At 40.1% G+C, this 21,371-nt stretch overlaps 2 protein-coding genes across 6 annotated transcripts; both read right to left on the bottom strand.

Moving 5' to 3' along the window:
• Positions 1-5,358: 5,358 nt before the first annotated feature.
• On the bottom strand, positions 5,359-8,014 carry Or-37 (olfactory receptor 37). Its single transcript, NM_001111329.1, is given in 4 exon segments — positions 5,359-5,386; positions 5,389-6,007; positions 7,422-7,636; positions 7,725-8,014. Coding segments are annotated over 4 exon segments (1,152 nt in total).
• Positions 8,015-16,218: 8,204 nt separating this feature from the next.
• LOC101738875 (mitochondrial intermembrane space import and assembly protein 40) lies at positions 16,219-20,442 on the bottom strand. Of its 5 annotated transcripts, XM_062676215.1 has the most exons (5): positions 20,025-20,183; positions 19,357-19,404; positions 18,972-19,206; positions 17,644-17,883; positions 16,219-17,295 (listed from the first exon to the last, which is right to left on the bottom strand). In XM_062676215.1, exons 4-5 carry the CDS (start codon positions 17,874-17,876, stop codon positions 17,085-17,087), a joined length of 444 nt encoding a protein of 147 aa, XP_062532199.1. In that variant the 5' UTR covers positions 17,877-17,883; positions 18,972-19,206; positions 19,357-19,404; positions 20,025-20,183; the 3' UTR covers positions 16,219-17,084. The 5 variants fall into 5 exon arrangements, with proteins under 5 accessions (XP_062532199.1, XP_062532200.1, XP_004924076.1 ...); XM_062676216.1 differs by lacking the exons at positions 19,357-19,404; positions 20,025-20,183 and adding an exon at positions 20,246-20,442; XM_004924019.3 differs by lacking the exon at positions 19,357-19,404 and having other exon boundaries at positions 20,025-20,265.
• Between the last annotated feature and the right edge of the window lie 929 nt (positions 20,443-21,371).

The following is a 21,371-nucleotide window of genomic DNA, read 5'->3' as shown; positions in this document are numbered from 1 at the left end:
CCTAACCTAACCTAACCTAACCTAACCTAACCTAACCTAACCTAACCTAACCTAACCTAACCTAACCTAACCTAACCTAACCTAACCTAACCTAACCTAACCTAACCTAACCTAACCTAACCTAACCTAACCTAACCTAACCTAACCTAACCTAACCTAACCTAACCTAACCTAACCTAACCTAACCTAACCTAACCTAACCTAACCTAACCTAACCTAACCTAACCTAACCTAACCTAACCTAACCTAACCTAACCTAACCTAACCTAACCTAACCTAACCTAACCTAACCTAACCTAACCTAACCTAACCTAACCTAACCTAACCTAACCTAACCTAACCTAACCTAACCTAACCTAACCTAACCTAACCTAACCTAACCTAACCTAACCTAACCTAACCTAACCTAACCTAACCTAACCTAACCTAACCTAACCTAACCTAACCTAACCTAACCTAACCTAACCTAACCTAACCTAACCTAACCTAACCTAACCTAACCTAACCTAACCTAACCTAACCTAACCTAACCTAACCTAACCTAACCTAACCTAACCTAACCTAACCTAACCTAACCTAACCTAACCTAACCTAACCTAACCTAACCTAACCTAACCTAACCTAACCTAACCTAACCTAACCTAACCTAACCTAACCTAACCTAACCTAACCTAACCTAACCTAACCTAACCTAACCTAACCTAACCTAACCTAACCTAACCTAACCTAACCTAACCTAACCTAACCTAACCTAACCTAACCTAACCTAACCTAACCTAACCTAACCTAACCTAACCTAACCTAACCTAACCTAACCTAACCTAACCTAACCTAACCTAACCTAACCTAACCTAACCTAACCTAACCTAACCTAACCTAACCTAACCTAACCTAACCTAACCTAACCTAACCTAACCTAACCTAACCTAACCTAACCTAACCTAACCTAACCTAACCTAACCTAACCTAACCTAACCTAACCTAACCTAACCTAACCTAACCTAACCTAACCTAACCTAACCTAACCTAACCTAACCTAACCTAACCTAACCTAACCTAACCTAACCTAACCTAACCTAACCTAACCTAACCTAACCTAACCTAACCTAACCTAACCTAACCTAACCTAACCTAACCTAACCTAACCTAACCTAACCTAACCTAACCTAACCTAACCTAACCTAACCTAACCTAACCTAACCTAACCTAACCTAACCTAACCTAACCTAACCTAACCTAACCTAACCTAACCTAACCTAACCTAACCTAACCTAACCTAACCTAACCTAACCTAACCTAACCTAACCTAACCTAACCTAACCTAACCTAACCTAACCTAACCTAACCTAACCTAACCTAACCTAACCTAACCTAACCTAACCTAACCTAACCTAACCTAACCTAACCTAACCTAACCTAACCTAACCTAACCTAACCTAACCTAACCTAACCTAACCTAACCTAACCTAACCTAACCTAACCTAACCTAACCTAACCTAACCTAACCTAACCTAACCTAACCTAACCTAACCTAACCTAACCTAACCTAACCTAACCTAACCTAACCTAACCTAACCTAACCTAACCTAACCTAACCTAACCTAACCTAACCTAACCTAACCTAACCTAACCTAACCTAACCTAACCTAACCTAACCTAACCTAACCTAACCTAACCTAACCTAACCTAACCTAACCTAACCTAACCTAACCTAACCTAACCTAACCTAACCTAACCTAACCTAACCTAACCTAACCTAACCTAACCTAACCTAACCTAACCTAACCTAACCTAACCTAACCTAACCTAACCTAACCTAACCTAACCTAACCTAACCTAACCTAACCTAACCTAACCTAACCTAACCTAACCTAACCTAACCTAACCTAACCTAACCTAACCTAACCTAACCTAACCTAACCTAACCTAACCTAACCTAACCTAACCTAACCTAACCTAACCTAACCTAACCTAACCTAACCTAACCTAACCTAACCTAACCTAACCTAACCTAACCTAACCTAACCTAACCTAACCTAACCTAACCTAACCTAACCTAACCTAACCTAACCTAACCTAACCTAACCTAACCTAACCTAACCTAACCTAACCTAACCTAACCTAACCTAACCTAACCTAACCTAACCTAACCTAACCTAACCTAACCTAACCTAACCTAACCTAACCTAACCTAACCTAACCTAACCTAACCTAACCTAACCTAACCTAACCTAACCTAACCTAACCTAACCTAACCTAACCTAACCTAACCTAACCTAACCTAACCTAACCTAACCTAACCTAACCTAACCTAACCTAACCTAACCTAACCTAACCTAACCTAACCTAACCTAACCTAACCTAACCTAACCTAACCTAACCTAACCTAACCTAACCTAACCTAACCTAACCTAACCTAACCTAACCTAACCTAACCTAACCTAACCTAACCTAACCTAACCTAACCTAACCTAACCTAACCTAACCTAACCTAACCTAACCTAACCTAACCTAACCTAACCTAACCTAACCTAACCTAACCTAACCTAACCTAACCTAACCTAACCTAACCTAACCTAACCTAACCTAACCTAACCTAACCTAACCTAACCTAACCTAACCTAACCTAACCTAACCTAACCTAACCTAACCTAACCTAACCTAACCTAACCTAACCTAACCTAACCTAACCTAACCGGAGTCTGCTGGCAGCCACGACCGCGAGCGCCACGTTTTTTTGCACGCTCCGTCTATTAAATTCACGAAAAAAGGATTTTTAGTCAAAATATACAAGTGTTTGGTGTCTCCGTACGCGTCTAAACGAGGAGAATACAGTTGTGAAAACCGCGTGAATTTCGGCGAAAGAACGAGAAAGTTGTGATAGAAAAACCGTTTGTTTTTAGTGTTTTCGGCATACGCTGCAAATTCCAGAGTGACAACACCCCACTTTTTTGGGGTCTATACACTCGTCTAGACGGGTGCTACCACCTGGACTGCTCTCTGGATTTTTCCGGTGGAAAACTGCTGGCGTAATCACGATTTTCCGAAAACCACGTGGCACGGACTTCAGCTTCCAGCACAGCTAGACAGGTGTTTGTCACATCAAAAGACGCGTCTCAACGAGGCCAGTCGACTGACATCAACATCTGGAAGATCGGATGATCCTGGACGAAGCTGCAGCTCCTCAAAGGTCGGAAAAAATTTGTAAATGTTTAGTGTCGTTTCCCGCCAAAAATAGATCTTTTACCCCCCAATTTTAAAATTGCTATAAATAATATATTGCTTAGACTTTAGTTTCCCAAATTTTTAGATTTTTCGGCCCAATAGTTTTTTAAAATTGACACTTCAAAGTCTTCTATTAAAACAGGTACCCAACATTTATGAAATTTAACCCCCTACCTAATTAGATTTTAAAATTATTTTTTGTTAAAATCATATTTAATTATGTCGTCGACAAAAACCTTATATTAGTTTTTAAGTAAATTCAGTATCTCTGTTATTTTTACAAAAACAAGGACATTTGCGGTCACGGCGGAGGGCGGCACTGAAACTAACCTTCAAAACAGGGTCAAAATATTATTGCGCGCAGACATAAATTAGTTTATAAGATCGTCTAGGCCATAGTTAATAAGTTAGCGTTTAAATTAGAATTTTACAAGCGATAGTCGATTCGCAATAATCAAAAACAATTTTGTTTACATGCTGGAGAAACCGCACAACAAAGTTGGTACTGAGATCGCGAATCGAAAATCGACTTTTTAAATAATAAATATTTTTAAATTCTGTTTTTGGAACTCGGTAGGTCAGGGCCAAAAACCACCCCCCATGTTTTAAAATTTTTTAAAAACACCACCTGTACATAAATAAACTAGGCCTAAAAGTCAGAAATTTTTTACTTTATATTTTTTATTTCCTATGTCATTAGACTGTATATAAGGGCTAAAGAACCATAGTAGTTGTAAAATTAGACTTAGGTAGACCTAGAAATCTACCTAAAACTTAGACTTAAGTTAATTATTTTATAAGCTTATACATAAAAATTTTATATCATTTAACGCTGACTCCCATATACAGGGTCAGACTAATATTGACAATTTTCCCTGTTCTCTCGCATAGCCTATACACACAACACTATACATTCGCGTATACATACAAACAGACATAACATACACACGCCATCACAAACACAAACAAAAAGACAACACAAAATGTACCGCACACCAACGACGTCTGGAGCCGCGACTAAGCCCGTCACCCCTAGCCCTTCTGCAGCACCGATCGCAGTACAGGACGCTGCCAGAACCTTCATTCGCAGACCTGAACGAAGCAGAAGGTCCCTGGACAATATGGAGACCTATAAGAAGCAGCAAGACAACTACGCTGCAATGCCGAGCGACCAACTCCTCCAGGAATTAATGAAAACCTTTGAGGATATTCCCTCAAAGGTTAGTGAATACCCTCAAATGAGGAGGGACATTAAGAACTTCCTGGAGGTTCGGTCGGACAGGGGCCAGCGCGTCCTCTACGAACTCAGCAAGCGGTTGACGTGGCGAAGAACCAGACGGTAATTTTAGGATGCGACACGGAAGCCGACCTCGAAAAAGTTAAGACCAGAATCGAAAGCAAAGGGGAAGGGTTAGTAGTAGCGCGAATGCAAAATATAAACCTAACCTTTAACCTAACCTAAACCTAACCTAAACCTAACCTAAACCTAACCTAAACCTACGTTGACTACGCTGGACCCATTTAGTGAAGAACCACCATTAAGGGCTACATTGCATTATTTGTTGCAAAAGATACACAATTAGAAGTCGTTAGCGATTTAACGAGCGTTATATGGAGCGACAACAGCATGAATTTCGTCGGCAGTTCAGCAGAGTTAAAGACATGCAGAAAGGCCTTATCCGACCGCGACGAGGCAACGCCAAGCTGCCGGCGCTCGATACATGTCTTGTACTTTAGTCGGACTTTAGTATTTTTGTCCTTTTTCATATTTTTTTTTTGTTCAGTCCTTCTTTTTGATAGATTCGTGTATATTATACATTTAGACTAAAGAAAAAAAAAAAAAAAAAAAAAAAAAAAAAAAAAAAAAAAAAAAAAAAAAAAAAAAAAAAAAAAAAAAAAAAAAAAAACTTTTGATAAGTAATAATTTATTTCTGTAAGTTAACTTATCATAGAACATACGGGCTGAAGCAGAACGCACTACCATTGCTTACTAACTAACGCTGGACAGTACGCGACGCATCAAGTGAATTAAAATAAGATATAATTATACATATAATTTCGTGCATTAAATAGTAATAGTAAACTGTTTTTATCATTTGTACTATTAATCAATGCAAGAGTTAATTGCGTTTGTTAATCATCGGTCTGAGAGTGGTGTACGCCGAATACACAGACTTGAATATGGTCATGAGCGAGGTGAAGTCGAGCGCGGCCACCCCTCCCGCCGTCAAGCCCATCGTCTTCTGGGAGTTCTGCAGAATCAGCAGCACCGTCTTCATATTAGATTTGTCGAAGTATTCCCATTTGCAGTTGTACACGGCCGTCTCGAACGCGACGTTGGCGTCCCGCAGTCGCTGTCCAACGAAGCAGTCCACTGATATTTGAATGACGCAGAAAGGCAACTGCAAGAATGTGTTCTCGAGCCCCCCGAGCAGCGCCGCGATGAGACCGAACGCGACGCACGCGAAGCCGCCTGCAAGCGCGCCGCGGAACACGACCTCGACCTCACGGATGAGACGGATTTGCTTCGTGTGGATCGCGACGATCTTTCCAAGACGTGCCCTGATAAAGTCGTTTGGCTGTTGACATTCGGAGGCACACGCGTCGTCCCACACGCAGCTGATTTCGTCGCTGAGCGCCAGCATGGTCGCCTCGGAGTAGCCTACGATGACGATGAGGAAGGCGCTGATGCTCCCCGCCGTGTAACAGATGAACACCACCGACACGCCCATCAGGGTTGACGCTATTTCGAAGTTTGGCGATTCAAACATCGGCTCGAATCCTAAATACAGTTACAGGATTATTCGTCATCAGGAAAGAACAGCACATAAATGTGCTGCATCCTGATTATTATGTTTGTGTATATTATATTATGATTATATTATTATTTATTTTTGGTGACCCATCAAACTAAACTAATAAGCTATCTTTGATTTCCTACATTCTGGTCTATTCTTAGGTAATTGTCAAGCAAAGCAAAAAAAAAATATATCATATTTATTTATTTTTCTATTATATCGGCCTACGACGAGACGTCCACAAATCTCGCCTAGACAAAGCCCGAAATACAAAGTGGGAAAATTATTTAGATGGGCTCGCGCCTTCTCACTATGCATACTGGCGACTGGTTAGGACCCTCAAATGCGAGTATGTCTCTCCTCGTACGACTCTCAGACCAACCTCCAGCTTTCGATGAAAAGGCACAGTTACTGGTCGATGCATTGCTAGATCAGTGCATCAACAATGGTGAAACCGCGGACCCCGAACACTCCGAGATAATCGACCGGTCGGTCGGCTATCTATCGATTTGCATCTTTCCCGCGGTGTGGAAGGAAGTTGTTATTATCGGCATGCATAAACCTGGCCAACCTAAAAATGAACCCGCAAGCTACCGCCCGATTAGCCTCCTCCCAGCGTTAGGAAAATTATACGAACGACTTTTACGCAAACACCTCTGGGACTTTATCACCTCGAAAGGTATCCTGATCGACGAACAGTTCATATTCCGCGCGAAACACTCGTACATTCAGCAAGTGCACAGCCTTACGGAGCACATCTTAGTAGGGCTAATCAGACGCAAACCCTTACCCACGGGAGCCCCCTATTTCGATATCGTGAAGGCATTCGACAAAGTCTGGCACTTATTTGTAACTATATAACATGGGCGTGCCAGACAGTCTCGTGCTCATTATACGAGACTTGTTGTCGTACCGTTCCTTTCAGTGTCAAGTTGAGGGACAAATCTTGGCCGGAGTCCCGGAGCGACTCCGCTCTATCCCCGGTACTCTTTAGCCTATATATCAACGATATACACCGATCGCCGGCGACCCAGTTAGCCCTCTTCGCCGATGATACGGCTATCTATTACTCGGATTGGAAGAAGTCGTTCTTGCATAGTAAACTCCAGACTGCGGTCACTAATTTAGGACAGTGGCTCCGGAAGTGGCGCATCGACATCAACCCTACAGCCGTGCCCTTCAAAAGTGGTCGCCCTCCCGATATCACTGCTAGTTTCTCTGCTAGTTTTCTGTGAAGCACTGCTTTGGTTCTCTAGCTTTTAATAGTGTTAGCAAATTCACTCAGGTTGAGCCCGTGAGCTTACTTATCCGTCCGGTAGTAGCTGGAATAGCCACTTAGGCCACCAGCGAATGGGTAAGGGAAAAAAACTGTATTTATATATTGAATGATATACAAACCGTAAATAACAAAGACGTCTTCAGAGAGATGTCTTCCGGGTAAGAAAGCGGGCATCAAGTCATAGGCGAACGCGTTGACTACCAACACCAGCCAGTAGACGAAGGCCCGTCTCCTGACGGTGCGCAGGGAGCGGCCCACGCGCGCGCGCAGCCGGCCCGGCGCCATGTCCGCCTCGCACTGCAGGTACTCGCCCGTTATGTCACGCAGCTTCGCTCTGTGCGAGGTAAGAATGTGACTCGCGACACTCCTAAACATAATTAACTAAAGACAGAGATCCGCGAGCCGTTTACCTGTAGACGTACATGATGAAGAGTTTGATGGCACCGATCTCGCTGGACACTCCGAGGGAGAAGACGATGGAGGCAGCAGCCAGGTCGCCGGTCTGCGGACATCGCACGAACACGAACCATGTGATGGAGCACAAGTAGATGTAATAGTAGACCGTCAGTAGCACCGCCAATATCGCATACGTTATCTTAGGGATCGCTGGAAAATAAATCAGCAGTTCCGACAGGGTGTTCCCGTGTTTGGAAATTCCAATTGGATGCAGACTACATGGAAGTTTAAGGTGTCGGGAGCATCCAAGTTCCATCCGTGCACACAGAACTGGTACTCGTTAGAGGCAGGGGGCGGGGTTCGGGGGGCGGAGGGCGCCTTCATTGAATATCGCTCCATCACAAAACTTGGTTCCGTTCCGTGGGCAGTTCCTACCAATTGACGAAAAAAAAGGTTTCATTCCTGGCTTTTGTTTTCTTAATTAGATTATTTTTTATCGTTCCAAATTAAACTAATACGAGTAATCAGCGCAATGCAAATTTATAAACTTAACTCTCACAAATATCCACGACACTTCGTACATATTATATTACCTACAGACGGTATTATTTGAGTTCATCTAAATTTGCTAAGGTATGCGAGGGAGCCGAGACTTGGGTGCAGTTCGTGGCGGGAAATCGTCCCTCGTTGACGTCGTCAACCAGCGCGTTTGGACAGATAGAGCAGGGTCGATAATTTTTAAAACAAAAAATAATTATAGTAGGATGAAACCCATTAGAAAAGGAGGGGAACCCATAACCCCCCCCCCCCCCCCCCCCCCATCCCCTTCCCGACCTCAGATCGCCCGTAAATTATTTTTCCTTTCATTTTTATAATATTCCCCTCCTTTTCTAATGGGTTTCATCCTACCATTATTTTTTTTCACTTTTTATTATTTTTAAAGGCTTCTACCCTGGTCTAAGATGCGGGGATGCAATAATTAACGACGGACTGCTGGGCCGAGTGCCGGGCAAGCACTCGTCTGATGAACGGTTTTATTGCTCTTTGTTTGGCATGCTTCATCTAATGTAATGTAATATTTAAAATATCGAGTTCTCGTTGTATGGAGAATCCGCGGTCTAAAGGTCCAAATAATACTTCATTTGTCTTTTCCCTGCACCCCACAATCATTTAAGCGTAATTACGAGGATAATAATCGTTGATAATGATAAAGTTACTTTATAATCATAAAAATAATAATAGGAGTAATTCCTTACCATCTTCACCATAGCCTTAAATTAGTCAATCTCAAGCATAATCTCTATATAGCCCTCCAAAAAGCCGCTATTTTAAACGCCTGCTGAATTGTGAGGAAGTTTATGCAGGTTGACGATAACACACCATCACCCAACACACAAACGTTATCATCAAGCAGTTAGCACTTGGCTTGCGCCCGTGCTAACATGCAATTACCGGCTCTGCCGAGAAAAGAAGTCGATAATAATAATACCTAATAATAACACTCTTATTAATTACTTACATTTTCAATTTCGAGTCTACGTAAGGACAGTCAATTAGTATAATAAAATACAATTAGATCATTCATACAGGATAGCATTGCAGCACTGGTCGTGGGTTACCGTGGTGCCAGGTGCGAGTGTGTACTAACGTCTGTCGAAGGCGGGGTCGACGTCCAGCGCCAGCGGACGCAGCACGGCGGCCACCCCGGACACCATCCCTCGGAGGTCGCAGGGTCGCGCCCGCGCTTCTTCCCTCCACAATCCCATCGGGCACGGTCCGACCTGATCTGGACCCGGTTTTTTTTATTGCTTAGATGGGTGGACGAACTCACAGCCCACCTGGTGTTATGTGGTTACTGGAGCCCATAGACATCCACTACGTAAATGCGCTACCCACCTTGAGATACAAGTTCTAAGGTCTCAAGTATAATTACAACGGTTGCTTCACCCTTCAAACCGAAACGCATTACTGCTTCACGGCAGAAATGAGCAGGGTGGTGGTACCCACCCGCGCGGAATCACAAGAGGTCCTACCACCAGTAATTACGCAAATTATAATTTTGCGGGTTTAATTTTTATTACACGATGTTATTCCTTCACCGTGGAAATCAATCGTGAACACTTGTTGAGTACGTATTTTATTAGAAAAATTGGTACCCGCCTGAGATTCGAACACCGGGGCATCGCTCAACACGAATGCACCGGACGTTTTATCCGTTAGGCCACGACGACTTCAGACGACACTTAGCATCAGTTGGGCTGTATTAATGATGTTTAGGTTAGGTTGCACATTACTGGTTACCGGGGTGTCTAAGCCTGCTCCTAGTGTTAGAGCTAAAGGCGTCTAATGCAAGGCTTATTATATCTGATGGATCTGTAAGGATGTGTCTAGGGCGTCGACGGTGACTGGCTCCTGCGTGATCAGGATTCGAGGATTCAGCGGCAACGATAAGGCGATTATCATGACGCATAGCCTTATCGAAGGACCGCTCTGACACTGACTTCATGTGTTTACGGATTGATTTGAGGCCTAGGTTGTCATGTTCCTCACGAACCACGGAGCCCCGACGGCTAGCCTGCAAAAGCGGGATTGTAGAGATTAAAAGGTGCCTACGCGTGTGCGAGCCGCGTGAGCGGACACAACACTCGCGTAAGTCATGACGGGCCTTATGCAAGTTTTGTAAAGGTTCACCTTGTTCCGAAGAGACATTTTACTGCGCTTTCATATCATAAGGTAAAGCTTACCGAAGAATGTAATGTGGGAGAAATTCCATGTAGAGTTTCCCTTTTGAAATAGCAACGCTGTGGGTTCATGTCTATGCGCCATTTTCAGAACCATTGTCCGAGGGCTACGGCTGCGCTCTGGAGTTAAGTCACAATAAGGGACTTGTTTCTACTCGAGTAGTAAACGGTCGTGTCGTCGGCGAATAAGGCTAACTGGGTCGGCGGCGACCGGGGAATGTCGTTAGTACATAAACTAAATAGGAGCCTAAATAGCGAGAGGACGGAGCCCTGCACAAAGTTGTTAAGCCCTACGAGAATGTGCTCCATGAAGCAGTGCACCTGCTGTACGCATGAGTGATTTGCAGGGAATCCGAATTATTCATTGATAAAAATGGCCCCGGATGAGACGAAGTCTCTAAGGCGTTTGTAGAGCAGACGCTCATACGATTTTCCTAGAGACATGAGGAGACTAATCGGGCGGTAACTCGTCCGATGATTTTGGGTTTATCGGGTTTATGTATGCCGATAACGTCCGCTTCTTTCCACACCGCGGGAAAGATACATTACGTCATAGCGGCATTGAAAATAAATGCCAACATCACGATGAGTTGGGCAGGTAGAAGTTTAATAACGCGGTTAGATATATCGTCTGAACCAAGTAGTCTAGTCAACAAGTTCAAAAACGTGTTAAATAGACATAAAGCTCCTAAAAATATGTACGATAGCTCATTGGATGCGGAATGATGTCTACAAAAATGTTTTTTAAGGGCTTATTAGCACATAAAAAATTGCGATTGTTATAAACAAAATAAGATTTAAAAAAAAAGGAATTTGGTTTTTCCTTAATTATTTCTAAAATAATGATATTTAAGGAATTTTGAAAAAAGATCCTGAAAGAGGAGGAAATTTCCAATAAAAAAGTCCCAACTTCCGGAATTCTATCTCTATTATTTATAAAAAAAAATTAACGCTGAAAATAGCGCTCCGCGAGGTCGTTACGGCATAGGCGCGCCGTCTAAAAAGTCGGTATATCACCTAAAATATTTTTTTTATAGTATTAAATAACAATTTAAAAATTTGAATAAATTATGGTGTAATCTAAACACTTCAACGAAAAAAACCTCGGTGAAAAAAAAATTTTACATCGATTTTTCAAAAATTTACACCATTGTTAATTAACTAACTTTTTTCCAATCTCTGTTTTTATAAATTACGGTATAAAAGTTTCAATAATTCATCTATAAATTTTTCCCTTCGTGGAGCTCTTATCATTAAAGTACTTAATAAAGTAATGCAAAAAAAATTTTTTAATCTTTATTATTTTGATAATTGTAATTTTTTTTAATTAGCAAAAAAATTAATTTCTAAAATTTTTTATGACAAATAGTTTTTTTGCGTAATATCTTAATATTGCTGTTTTTGCATCTACCATAGGTATTAATTAACATTTAAAAAAAAAATTTTACGCTATTTGTTAAGAAATTGTTTATAAACAAATACACTATTTTGGGATTTTTTAAAAAAAAATTTTTTCCGTCTTTTTGTATAGGAGAAATAAAGATTTAAAAAAAAAAAAAAATTCTTAAATAAATGTTTTAATTGTTTAAAATCGTTTTTTTCATATTTCAATTGTTTAAATAATTAGTTAAGAAATTATTTTTTCTTAAAAATCATCATTGACTCTTTTCAGCGGATTAACAAAGAAATACATTTTTTTATAAATAATTTCATTGTTTATTAACTTAACAATTTGTTATAAAAAATTAATATTAATCGTTATATTTTTTTTCGAAGACTACAAAAAATTACAAAAACAACCATACATAACAAAATATAGAAAAAAAAAAATTGTATTTTTTACAGCATTTTTAGATATTATATGATAATGAAATTACAGCCGTTACATAATTTGTCAAGCTATAAATTGTTATAACTTTTAAACTATAAGAGATACGGTAAAGGACACTCAGGTCATTTTTATAAAGGATTTATTTATCTTTAAAATAAATTCAAAATCGATCCTGTAACTATTGTTTATCAGTTAAAAGCATTTGTTTATAAAAATTTAAGATTTTTTTGATATTTTTTGAAATTTCATAGCTTATAATTTGTTGAATAATATAGATACAGCTACGGACCCAAAAACTTTTTTGTTCTATGATAAAATATCTTTCTAATTACATATAAATCATAGAAATATATAATTTTGTTTAAATAATATACTAGTTTTAATTTATACTTACCTCATTTACATTCTGCTATCGATCAGTTTTCATTTATTTATCAAATGCTTATAACAACTGATAAACAATAGTTACAGGATCGATTTTGAATTTATTTTAAAGATAAATAAATCCTTTATAAAAATGATCTGAGTGTCCTTTACCGTATCTCTTATAGTTTAAAAGTTATAACAATTTATAACTTGACAAATTATGTAACGGCTGTAATTTCATTATCATTTAATATCTAAAAATGTGTAAAAAATACATATTTTTTTTCTATATTTTGTTATGTATGGTTGTTTTTGTAATTTTTTGTAGTCTTCGAAAAGAAATATAACGATTAATATTAATTTTTTATAACAAATTGTTAAGTTAATAAACAATGAAATAATTTATAAAAAAATGTATTTCTTTGTTAATCTGCTGAAAAAAGTCAATGATGATTTTTAAGAAAAAATAATTTCTTAACTAATTATTTAAACAATTGAAATATGAAAAAAACGATTTTAAACAATTAAAACATTTATTTAAGATTTTTTTTTTAAATCTTTATTTCACCTATACAATAAAACGGTAAAAAAAATTTTAAAAAAAATCCCAATATATTGTATTTGTTTATAAACAATTTCTTAACAAATAGCGTAAATTTTTTTTTTAAATGTTAATTAATACCTATGGTAGATGCAAAAACAGCAATATTAAGATATTACGAAAAAAAACTATTTTTCATAACATTTTTTAGAAATTTAATTTTTTGTTAATTAAAAAAAATTATAATTATCAAAATAATAAAGATTAAAAAATTTTTTTTGCTTAACTTTATTAAGTACTTAAATGATAAGAGCTCCACGAAGGGAAAAATTTATAGATGAATTATTGAAACTTTTATACCGTAATTTATAAAAACAGAGATTGGAAAAAAGTTAGTAAATTAACAATGGTGTAAATTTTTGAAAAATCGATGTAAAATTTTTTTTTCACCGAGGTTTTTTTCGTTGAAGTGTTTAGATTACACCATAATTTATTCAAATTTTTAAATTGTTATTTAATACTATAAAAAAAATATTTTAGGTGATATACCGGCTTTTTAGACGGCGCGCCTATGCCGTAACGACCTCGCGGAGCGCTATTTTCAGCGTTAATTTTTTTTTATAAATAATAGAGATAGAATTCCGGGAGTTGGGACTTTTTTATTGGAAATTTCCTCCTCTTTCAGGATCTTTTTTCAAAATTCCTTAAATATCATTATTTTAGAAATAATTAAGGAAAAACCAAATTTCTTTTTTTTTTAATCTTATTTTGTTTATAACAATCGCAATTTTTTATGTGCTAATAAGCCCTTAAAAAACATTTTTGTAGACATAATTCCGCATCCAATGAGCTATCGTACATATTTTTAGGAGCTTTATGTCTATTTAACACGTTTTTGAACTTGTTGACTAGACTAAAGAGCCTTGCGAGGACGTATGTTTTTAATCAGATCTTTGACTTTCGTCGGAGGGATGGGTAGTAACGCATCCGAGGGTGGCAAGGAGGCTCTGCGTTCGACCTCACTGTCTACTAATTCTACATGAACAGGGTCCGCGGATTGAGTGCTGAGCGTGAACTGGGTTTGCAATGTATAGACCAGCGGCTCTGCTTTTTTGTCATTATCGAATGCCGCGAGTTGGCCCGAAGAGCCCACAAGAGGGGGGCATAGTTACTACCGTATCCGATTTGAGGGTACAAGCTAAGCGTAGTAAGACCGTTGAAAGGGTGCGCTAAATTAAACCATCTAGCGTCTCGAACTACGGCGATGCGAGGTTTTACATCAGGCTGTAGGGCACGCATTTGAATACGATTTTCCTCCTATCGTATGCGCGGATCGATGTGTTCTTTGGCTCTAAGGAGTTCCATAACACCATCGAGCAATTTGAAGTCCTCCACTTAAACTTGCTTCGATGACCTATCTAATGTCGAGTTGATATGTGACGTTACGATGTCCATGGCTTCAGCGGTATCCTGAGGGGACAGGGTAGATTCCGGGCTGAATGGGAGTGACGGTGGATAAGATTCGGCTAGGTTGATGCTCATGTGTGCCAATCCACCACAGTTCTCGTCACAGAAACGGAATCGGGAGCGCGACTGAGCTTCATAATGACGGGTCGGTGGTCTGAGTCTAAGCCTGAAAGTATTTCAATCGAAAGTAAGCGCAGAGTTACATTTTTTTAATAATGCTATGTCGAGTAGGTATATCCGGGCGGTGCGCGATATTTAGCGGGCAGTGAGTCGGGGTTAGCGGAGTGACGATATCGAAAGCGAGATCAGCGACTAATGCGTCAAGGCGTCTGCCGTTCGGAGTTGTGGTATGCGAGGTCCACCTGATGTGTTTACAATTCAGTTCGCCCGCCAGAATGACAGAGCTTCCCATGCCGAGCAGCGCCTCAATATCACTGCTTAAAACGATCTTATCGAATCAGGGGCTCTTCTGTAGTAAATGGGCGGGGGGACTAGTGTACGGCACAGGACACAACTAGACGGATCAGTCGCGGTTTTCTGATCGCCAGTGCAAACGACCGTGGCATGATCGCCCAAGCACTTTACGCATCGGGGGCGCGCGTGACAGTTACGGGAAGAGTGCCCATTTGATTGGCACTTTATGTATGTATGCTCTTAATATCCCTTCATTTTCGCAATACTAACTCGTTCAGGTCGTTCTTGTCGTTCTTATAAACGAATGAATGAGTGGACTCACGACCAACTGGTGTTGGGAGGTTCTCGAAGCCCCTCGGACTCTTCACGACGCGACCGTGGAAAGTCGCTTGTGTGTACACGGGTATCTAAACATACACAGGTAGACGCTGTCGTTGGCAATGGCAGCCCGCGCTAGTCTAGCTGTCCCAGTAGCTACACCTGAAGTAGGCTGTGCGAACCTCACTTCTGCTTTCGTAATTAAAATAAACACCGGATAACACAATTGCGGCAATTATAAAGCGCTGCAAGACAGTTATTCATTTTTGAATAATAAATGTAAATTATCATACTATGGGTAAGTGATGGAAAGTCCTGCGACGAGAAAGTGCTGGACTGATATTAATTTGCAATAATTACAGAGTTCTGACCTCAGACATATGTAATAATGTCATATATTTCATAAGTCCGTACCTACAGAGATTAGTTACCTAAAGAGATTTAGGGTTCGGAAAGCGCGTGGAAAAGTTAAGATTGACAAATAAATAAGTAAACAAAAATCGCTTTGTAACTATTAGGCACCTACTGTGGTAGAAAATTCGAATTTGAATTTAGGTATTGAGAGTTAATCAGTCGCTGCTCGCCCTCCAGGATCATCTTTATCGGCAGTCGCGTTGTGGCCCGGGGCACTCTCTCTGGGCTCAGACAGACCACAGTAGAGTCACAGATGTTTCCGGTACGAGAGTGCGTTGCTTGCTGTGGGAGCCCCCCCCCCAAGCACGAGGGTGAATCAATGAATTTAATACGTTATGGGTGCGTACACTTTTTTTAGAAAGTGGCCACTGCGTTATTAATTTCTAAATAACGAGTAGGGACTGGTGGGATACAGTAATACAATCACGTTCACAGCACATCTATTTTATTACTTTACTTTAGAAGACATTAAAAGAAAACTTTACAATAGTTTTATCTTCATAACGTTTAAATCTACTTGCAACTATTACAAAAAAACTAACAATACACAATCATATTGGGTATGAAAATAAAAGACACACACACTGGGAGTGCTCTGAGGAATTGTTTGAGATGATACCGGCATCTTGTTTTTACCATCGCACCGCCCGCCACCGGAGTAGAGTTCATCCATACTACCTGGAGCCACTGCGGTCATCCACAGTGCGTTTCCAAAGATCTTTTTTGCCACGTACCATCCGGCTATGGAATGAGTTCCCCTCCACGGTGTTTCCCGAGCGCTATGACATGTCCTTCTTCAAGCGAGGCTTGTGGAGAGTATTAAGCGGTAGGCAGCGGCTTGACTCTGCCCCTGGCATTGCTGAAGTCCATAGGCGACGGTAACCACTCACCATGAGGTGGGCCGTATGCTCGTCTGCCTACAAGGGCAATAAAAAAAAAACTTTGTATATAGTTTTGTGAGTCTACGGTATCTTCCGTCTCTCACCGTCAAATCAGCTCCGTGCTATTACATTATTGTACAGTGATCGAACAGTAATCATTTCGTAACAATCAGAACTGAACCAATATTCCGTTGGTTCGTTCGCGCACGCACACTTCGCGCACGCCGGTATGGCGACACGTGTGTCATGTGCAGAGTAAACTGGGAACAAGGTAAAATATTAACATATTTCGTTTGTGTGTTGCAACTAGCTCTAGCGACCGCACACTAGCCTTCACCATACAGTAGGTTCGAGTGGGCAGGAACAGGGACAACGGGGACCGGTTACAGTGTGTGTGTGAGAGTGCGTGTAGGTCAGTGAGGTTCCTCAGTGGCGTTGTTGTCAGTAGTAGTGGCAGGGGCAGGGGCAGTGGCAGTGGCAGGGGCGGTGGCAGTATCGGAGCCGGCGAGCGCCTCTGCGAGTTCGTCGTCGTCGTCGCGACCGTACAGGTCGGGGTACTCCGCCATACACTGTTGCATCACGCTGAACTTCTCGTAACAATCGCTACCCTTTGGGTCCGCCTCACTGTACAGAAACAACACATGTAGTGCAACCTGTAGTCTCTGCACATGCTCAGACAAACGACAGTTCACGTTTCTTGTAAAGTTTATGTAATAGTTGCGAGAGCCACTGGATTCAGAACACTTCAGCAACAGGGCCTGAGTGCAAGTGATACTAGCGAGCTCGGGGTTCCAGTTGCTGGACTGAGCAACCCTCATTATTACAGTTCGTATGTTCTACAGTAAACAAAAGATGTCATCATTTGGAAAATACAGACATGCATTCTTTCAAAGGATGTATGGTAGTTGTCTTTTGAATTGTTGGAAAAGATAGTGAGCTGAAATATATTGATCAAAGAATTGAAATACGAACCTGTAATGAAAGCAGGAAAATGCCTCACGGAACTGTATCCCACAAGGACCAGTGGCCATACCCCCAAGACATGGACATCCCCAATTGATGGAACCATCTGCCAGAATGAGGCCAGGTGTCGGTTCAGGGTCCGGGAGTGATACTCTACTTGGTGTAGACAACTCTTCGCGTGATGCTACAATCACTATATCTTTGTTGCCTGACCCAGCAGGTAGAATTGATGGAGACGACATGTTGTATCTTAAAAAAAAAATCAATACACAGGTTATTATGATACTTATTACAGCATATTGCATCCACTTTAAATACATTTGTACTGCCTGATATACAATTTGCTACTTAATTGTGCCACAAAAGGAGCATTCTAGTTTAAAGGGTGGAACAGCCATTATACCCTAAAATTGAGATTTACACCTCATCCCTAAAGATGTGTTCAAACCAGGTTGACTGTGAGTTTATTTGCCTTTCTATGAAATGACACAGGCTTTATACAAATGTTCATGACTGGCTTCCAGGGTGAAGGAATAACATCGTGTAATAAAAATCAAACCTGCAACATTATAATTTGCGTAATTACTGGTGATAGGACCGCTTGTGAGTCTGCGCCGGTAGGTACCACCACCCTGCCTATTTCTGCCGTGAAGCAGTAATGCGTTTCGGCTTGAAGGGTAGGGCAGCCGTTGTAACTATACTTGAGACCTTAGAACTTATATCTCAAGATGGGTGGCGCATTTACGTTGTAGATGTCTATGGGCTCCAGTAACCACTTAACGCCAGGTGGGCTGTGAGCTCGTCCACCCATCTAAGCAATAAAAAAAACTGCCAGAGACTTTCTATTGTTTTTCTGATGTCATTTGATTATTGCTTGTTTAATTTCTTTTCCTATTTTCCAAGTTCCATAGTTTCTTTTCTTTGAAACTTTGAAAGCTTTGAAGTTTCGCTGTGCTTCTATTATTATTCAATGTTTATCTATACCCATTATTACCTCTCTGTTTGGCAGTTTTATGCTGTCAGTTTTTTTCTTGAAAAAACACTATCGTTGTTAAGCAGCCAGGTAACAAGGATGCACATTTGGCACAAGTGATAATTTGAGTGTAGTTCAAAGTTTATTCATTTCTTTGGGTGTTGAACAATACAAGGCACTCAATGAGCATGTAATATATAAAAATATTTTCATATCTTGAATATGAAGAATGAATTTAAGGGCATAAAGTATGCTTTTTAAATATCATCCTAAATTCTAGCAAATAAATAATTTGTTAAATCCCTACAATATGAAATCAAGATTGTGACTTATGTAAGATTATGTATTTAACTGTGACACTCACTGCCTATACAAGTGCCTGTAGTGAAGGAGACACCTTATGCACTCGTAACTGGGTAGTTACTGTAAGAGCAGCCCAGACTTTCCTGAACTCCGTGCTATTTACTCGCAATACAGCTGTCTTGTCTTGCACTGATAGCACATCCACAGGTATCGAGCCCCCCACTTCACCAAACAATGTCTTGCACGCTTCTTCTACCAAACGCCGTAGTGATAATTCACTCTGTGCACTGTTACACCTACAAGTAACTAAAATTATTTCTAGTTGACTAGTCTAAATAACTAACAGATATATTTTATTTTATAGTGTTGCTAACTTATACAATTTACCCCTCATATCAAAATTTGATATACAAAAATTCAAAAAACTACTATTGCAACAAATTAACATTTGTTCAATACAGTCTCGTGTTAAGCCACCTTGGTCAATGGCAAACCTATAAATACAGCAAATATCATTAAAATTGATGTAGTGTTGAGCAGTGCAGTAGATGTACTTTAATCGGCATTGTACTTAAAGTAATACTGGGGAGACAGAACAGAAAGATTAACATTAATTAAGACAGATTAACTCAAATTTTGGTATACTTATTAAGGACTGATGACAATTCAATATTAAAAAAATATTGAAAAAAATCAAATTTAACTAAAAAATGAACAATAAATAATAGTTTAAAAAAACTAACAAAATATGCTTTTATAGAAAATCCAACTAAAAAATAGAAAATAAATTTAAATAAATTTGAATTTGAAATAGTGTAAAAAAATTGTGGGGTGCATGGTATCAGTAGTTATAAATATTTTATGAACATATATGAGTAGAAGGGTTATTTTGATAATATCCTGAAAAGCAACCCACGCTTTTTTTTTTTACAATAATATCATTTTTTCTTACACTATTTTAAATTAAAATTTATTAAAATTTATTTTCTATTTTTTTGTTGGATTTTCTTTAAAAGCGTATTTTGTTAGGTTTTTTAAACTATAATTTTTTTATTCAAGATTCTGATTCTTTAGTTGTGTACTAACTGATGGATAAATCGTGATTGCCACTTACTCAACTTGGAGGTAAAAGAATTGAGGCAACATTCGCTTTACACTAAATTCAGAGACGCCCTGAATTTTTTTATTGAAATAAAACTGATCACAATGTTATGTATCCCTATTTCATTTCTAAAATGTTGATTTATATCTGAACGTTGAAGTGACAGTTGACATTATTTATTTTTATAGGTTATTAGCCTTTTTTTTAATAAGTTCGACAAAGAATTTACTCACATTGTCTATGATAAGGACTAAAAAGAACTGTTGTTGTGCTAACATTTTTGCTGGTGATAGGGCGTCTTGTGAATCCACACAGATAGGTACTTAGGTACCACTAGGTAGTATCTAGGTACATTACTGCCGTTACCGTTGTATTGGAGTGTTGTAGGTGAAATAAAATAGAACTGTTCAAGTCGACAATTCATGTAATTCTGTCACAATTTAGTGTGTGCAGTTACAAATATAAGGTTAGGCGAGTTGCACACTACACCGTACTAATAATACGTTTGGGCTTAAAGGATGGGGCAGCCGTTCTGTAAAACTGGGACTTAGAAATCAGATATCGAGGTTTTTTTTTATTACCCTTATAGGCAGACGAGCATACGGCCCACCTGATGGTAAGTGGTTACCGTCGCCCATGGACTTTAGCAATGCCAGGAGCAGAGCCAACTCGCTGTCTACCGTTAAATACTCTCCACAAGCCTTGTGTGAAGAAGGATGTGTCATAGCGCTCGGGAAACACCGTGGAGCGGACCTCATTCCAAAGCCGGATGGTACGTGGCAAAAAAGATCTCTGGAAGTGCACTGTGGATGAACGCAGTGGCTCCAGGTAGTATGGATGAACTCTACTCCGGTGGCGGGCGGTCCGATGGTAAAAACGAGATGATGGTATTATCTCAAACAATTCCTCAGATGTTAGAGGAACAGAGTTCGTGGGAGGCCATGGCCAGGTTTTCCTACCTGGTCATAGCGTTCCATGAGGCGGAGGAGCGCGAAAGGGTCCCTCTACGGCTCCTCAGCGTATAAGCGGGGAGGGAAACGCGGGCGCGAGGCCCCTGCTCGGCCCCGTAGGGGCTGTCGAGTGCCGGGTGCGGAGGTGTCCGGCGGTACTCAACGGTTAGTCCGGTGGTGAGGCAGTGCAAGGTGGCTCTTGTGCACTGCCCACGATGTGTCTCCTGAGATCCGACGTCCTTCAGGATTTTCCCGGGGTTGAAATCCCGTCCTATCATCAGGATAGGGGCTGTCGGATACCGGCGAAGGCGGACTTTCGCCGCGCACTATGCTTCTTCTAGCTGGTGTGGTGTAGCTCGATGGGATTTAGTCGGTAGTCATAGCTTTTTTCAAGGCTTAGTCTCCTGAG

This window comes from Bombyx mori, chromosome 25 (genome assembly GCF_030269925.1).
Source record: "Bombyx mori chromosome 25, ASM3026992v2".
NCBI classification, from domain to species: domain Eukaryota; kingdom Metazoa; phylum Arthropoda; class Insecta; order Lepidoptera; family Bombycidae; genus Bombyx; species Bombyx mori.
The sequence above is the reverse complement of the archived record's forward strand: the minus strand, read 5'-3'. Positions and strand labels throughout refer to the sequence as shown.

What these genes read in the sequence shown, in the direction of transcription:
- LOC101738875 (XM_062676216.1), bottom strand. Translation starts at nt 17,876, where the DNA reads ATGTCGTCTCCATCAATTCTACCTGCTGGGTCAGGCAACAAAGATATA. An exon ending in TTTTCCTGCTTTCATTACAG is followed by an intron (nt 17,296 to 17,643) that starts GTTCGTATTTCA and finishes GTTTCTGTACAG; the next exon opens with TGAGGCGGACCCAAAGGGTA.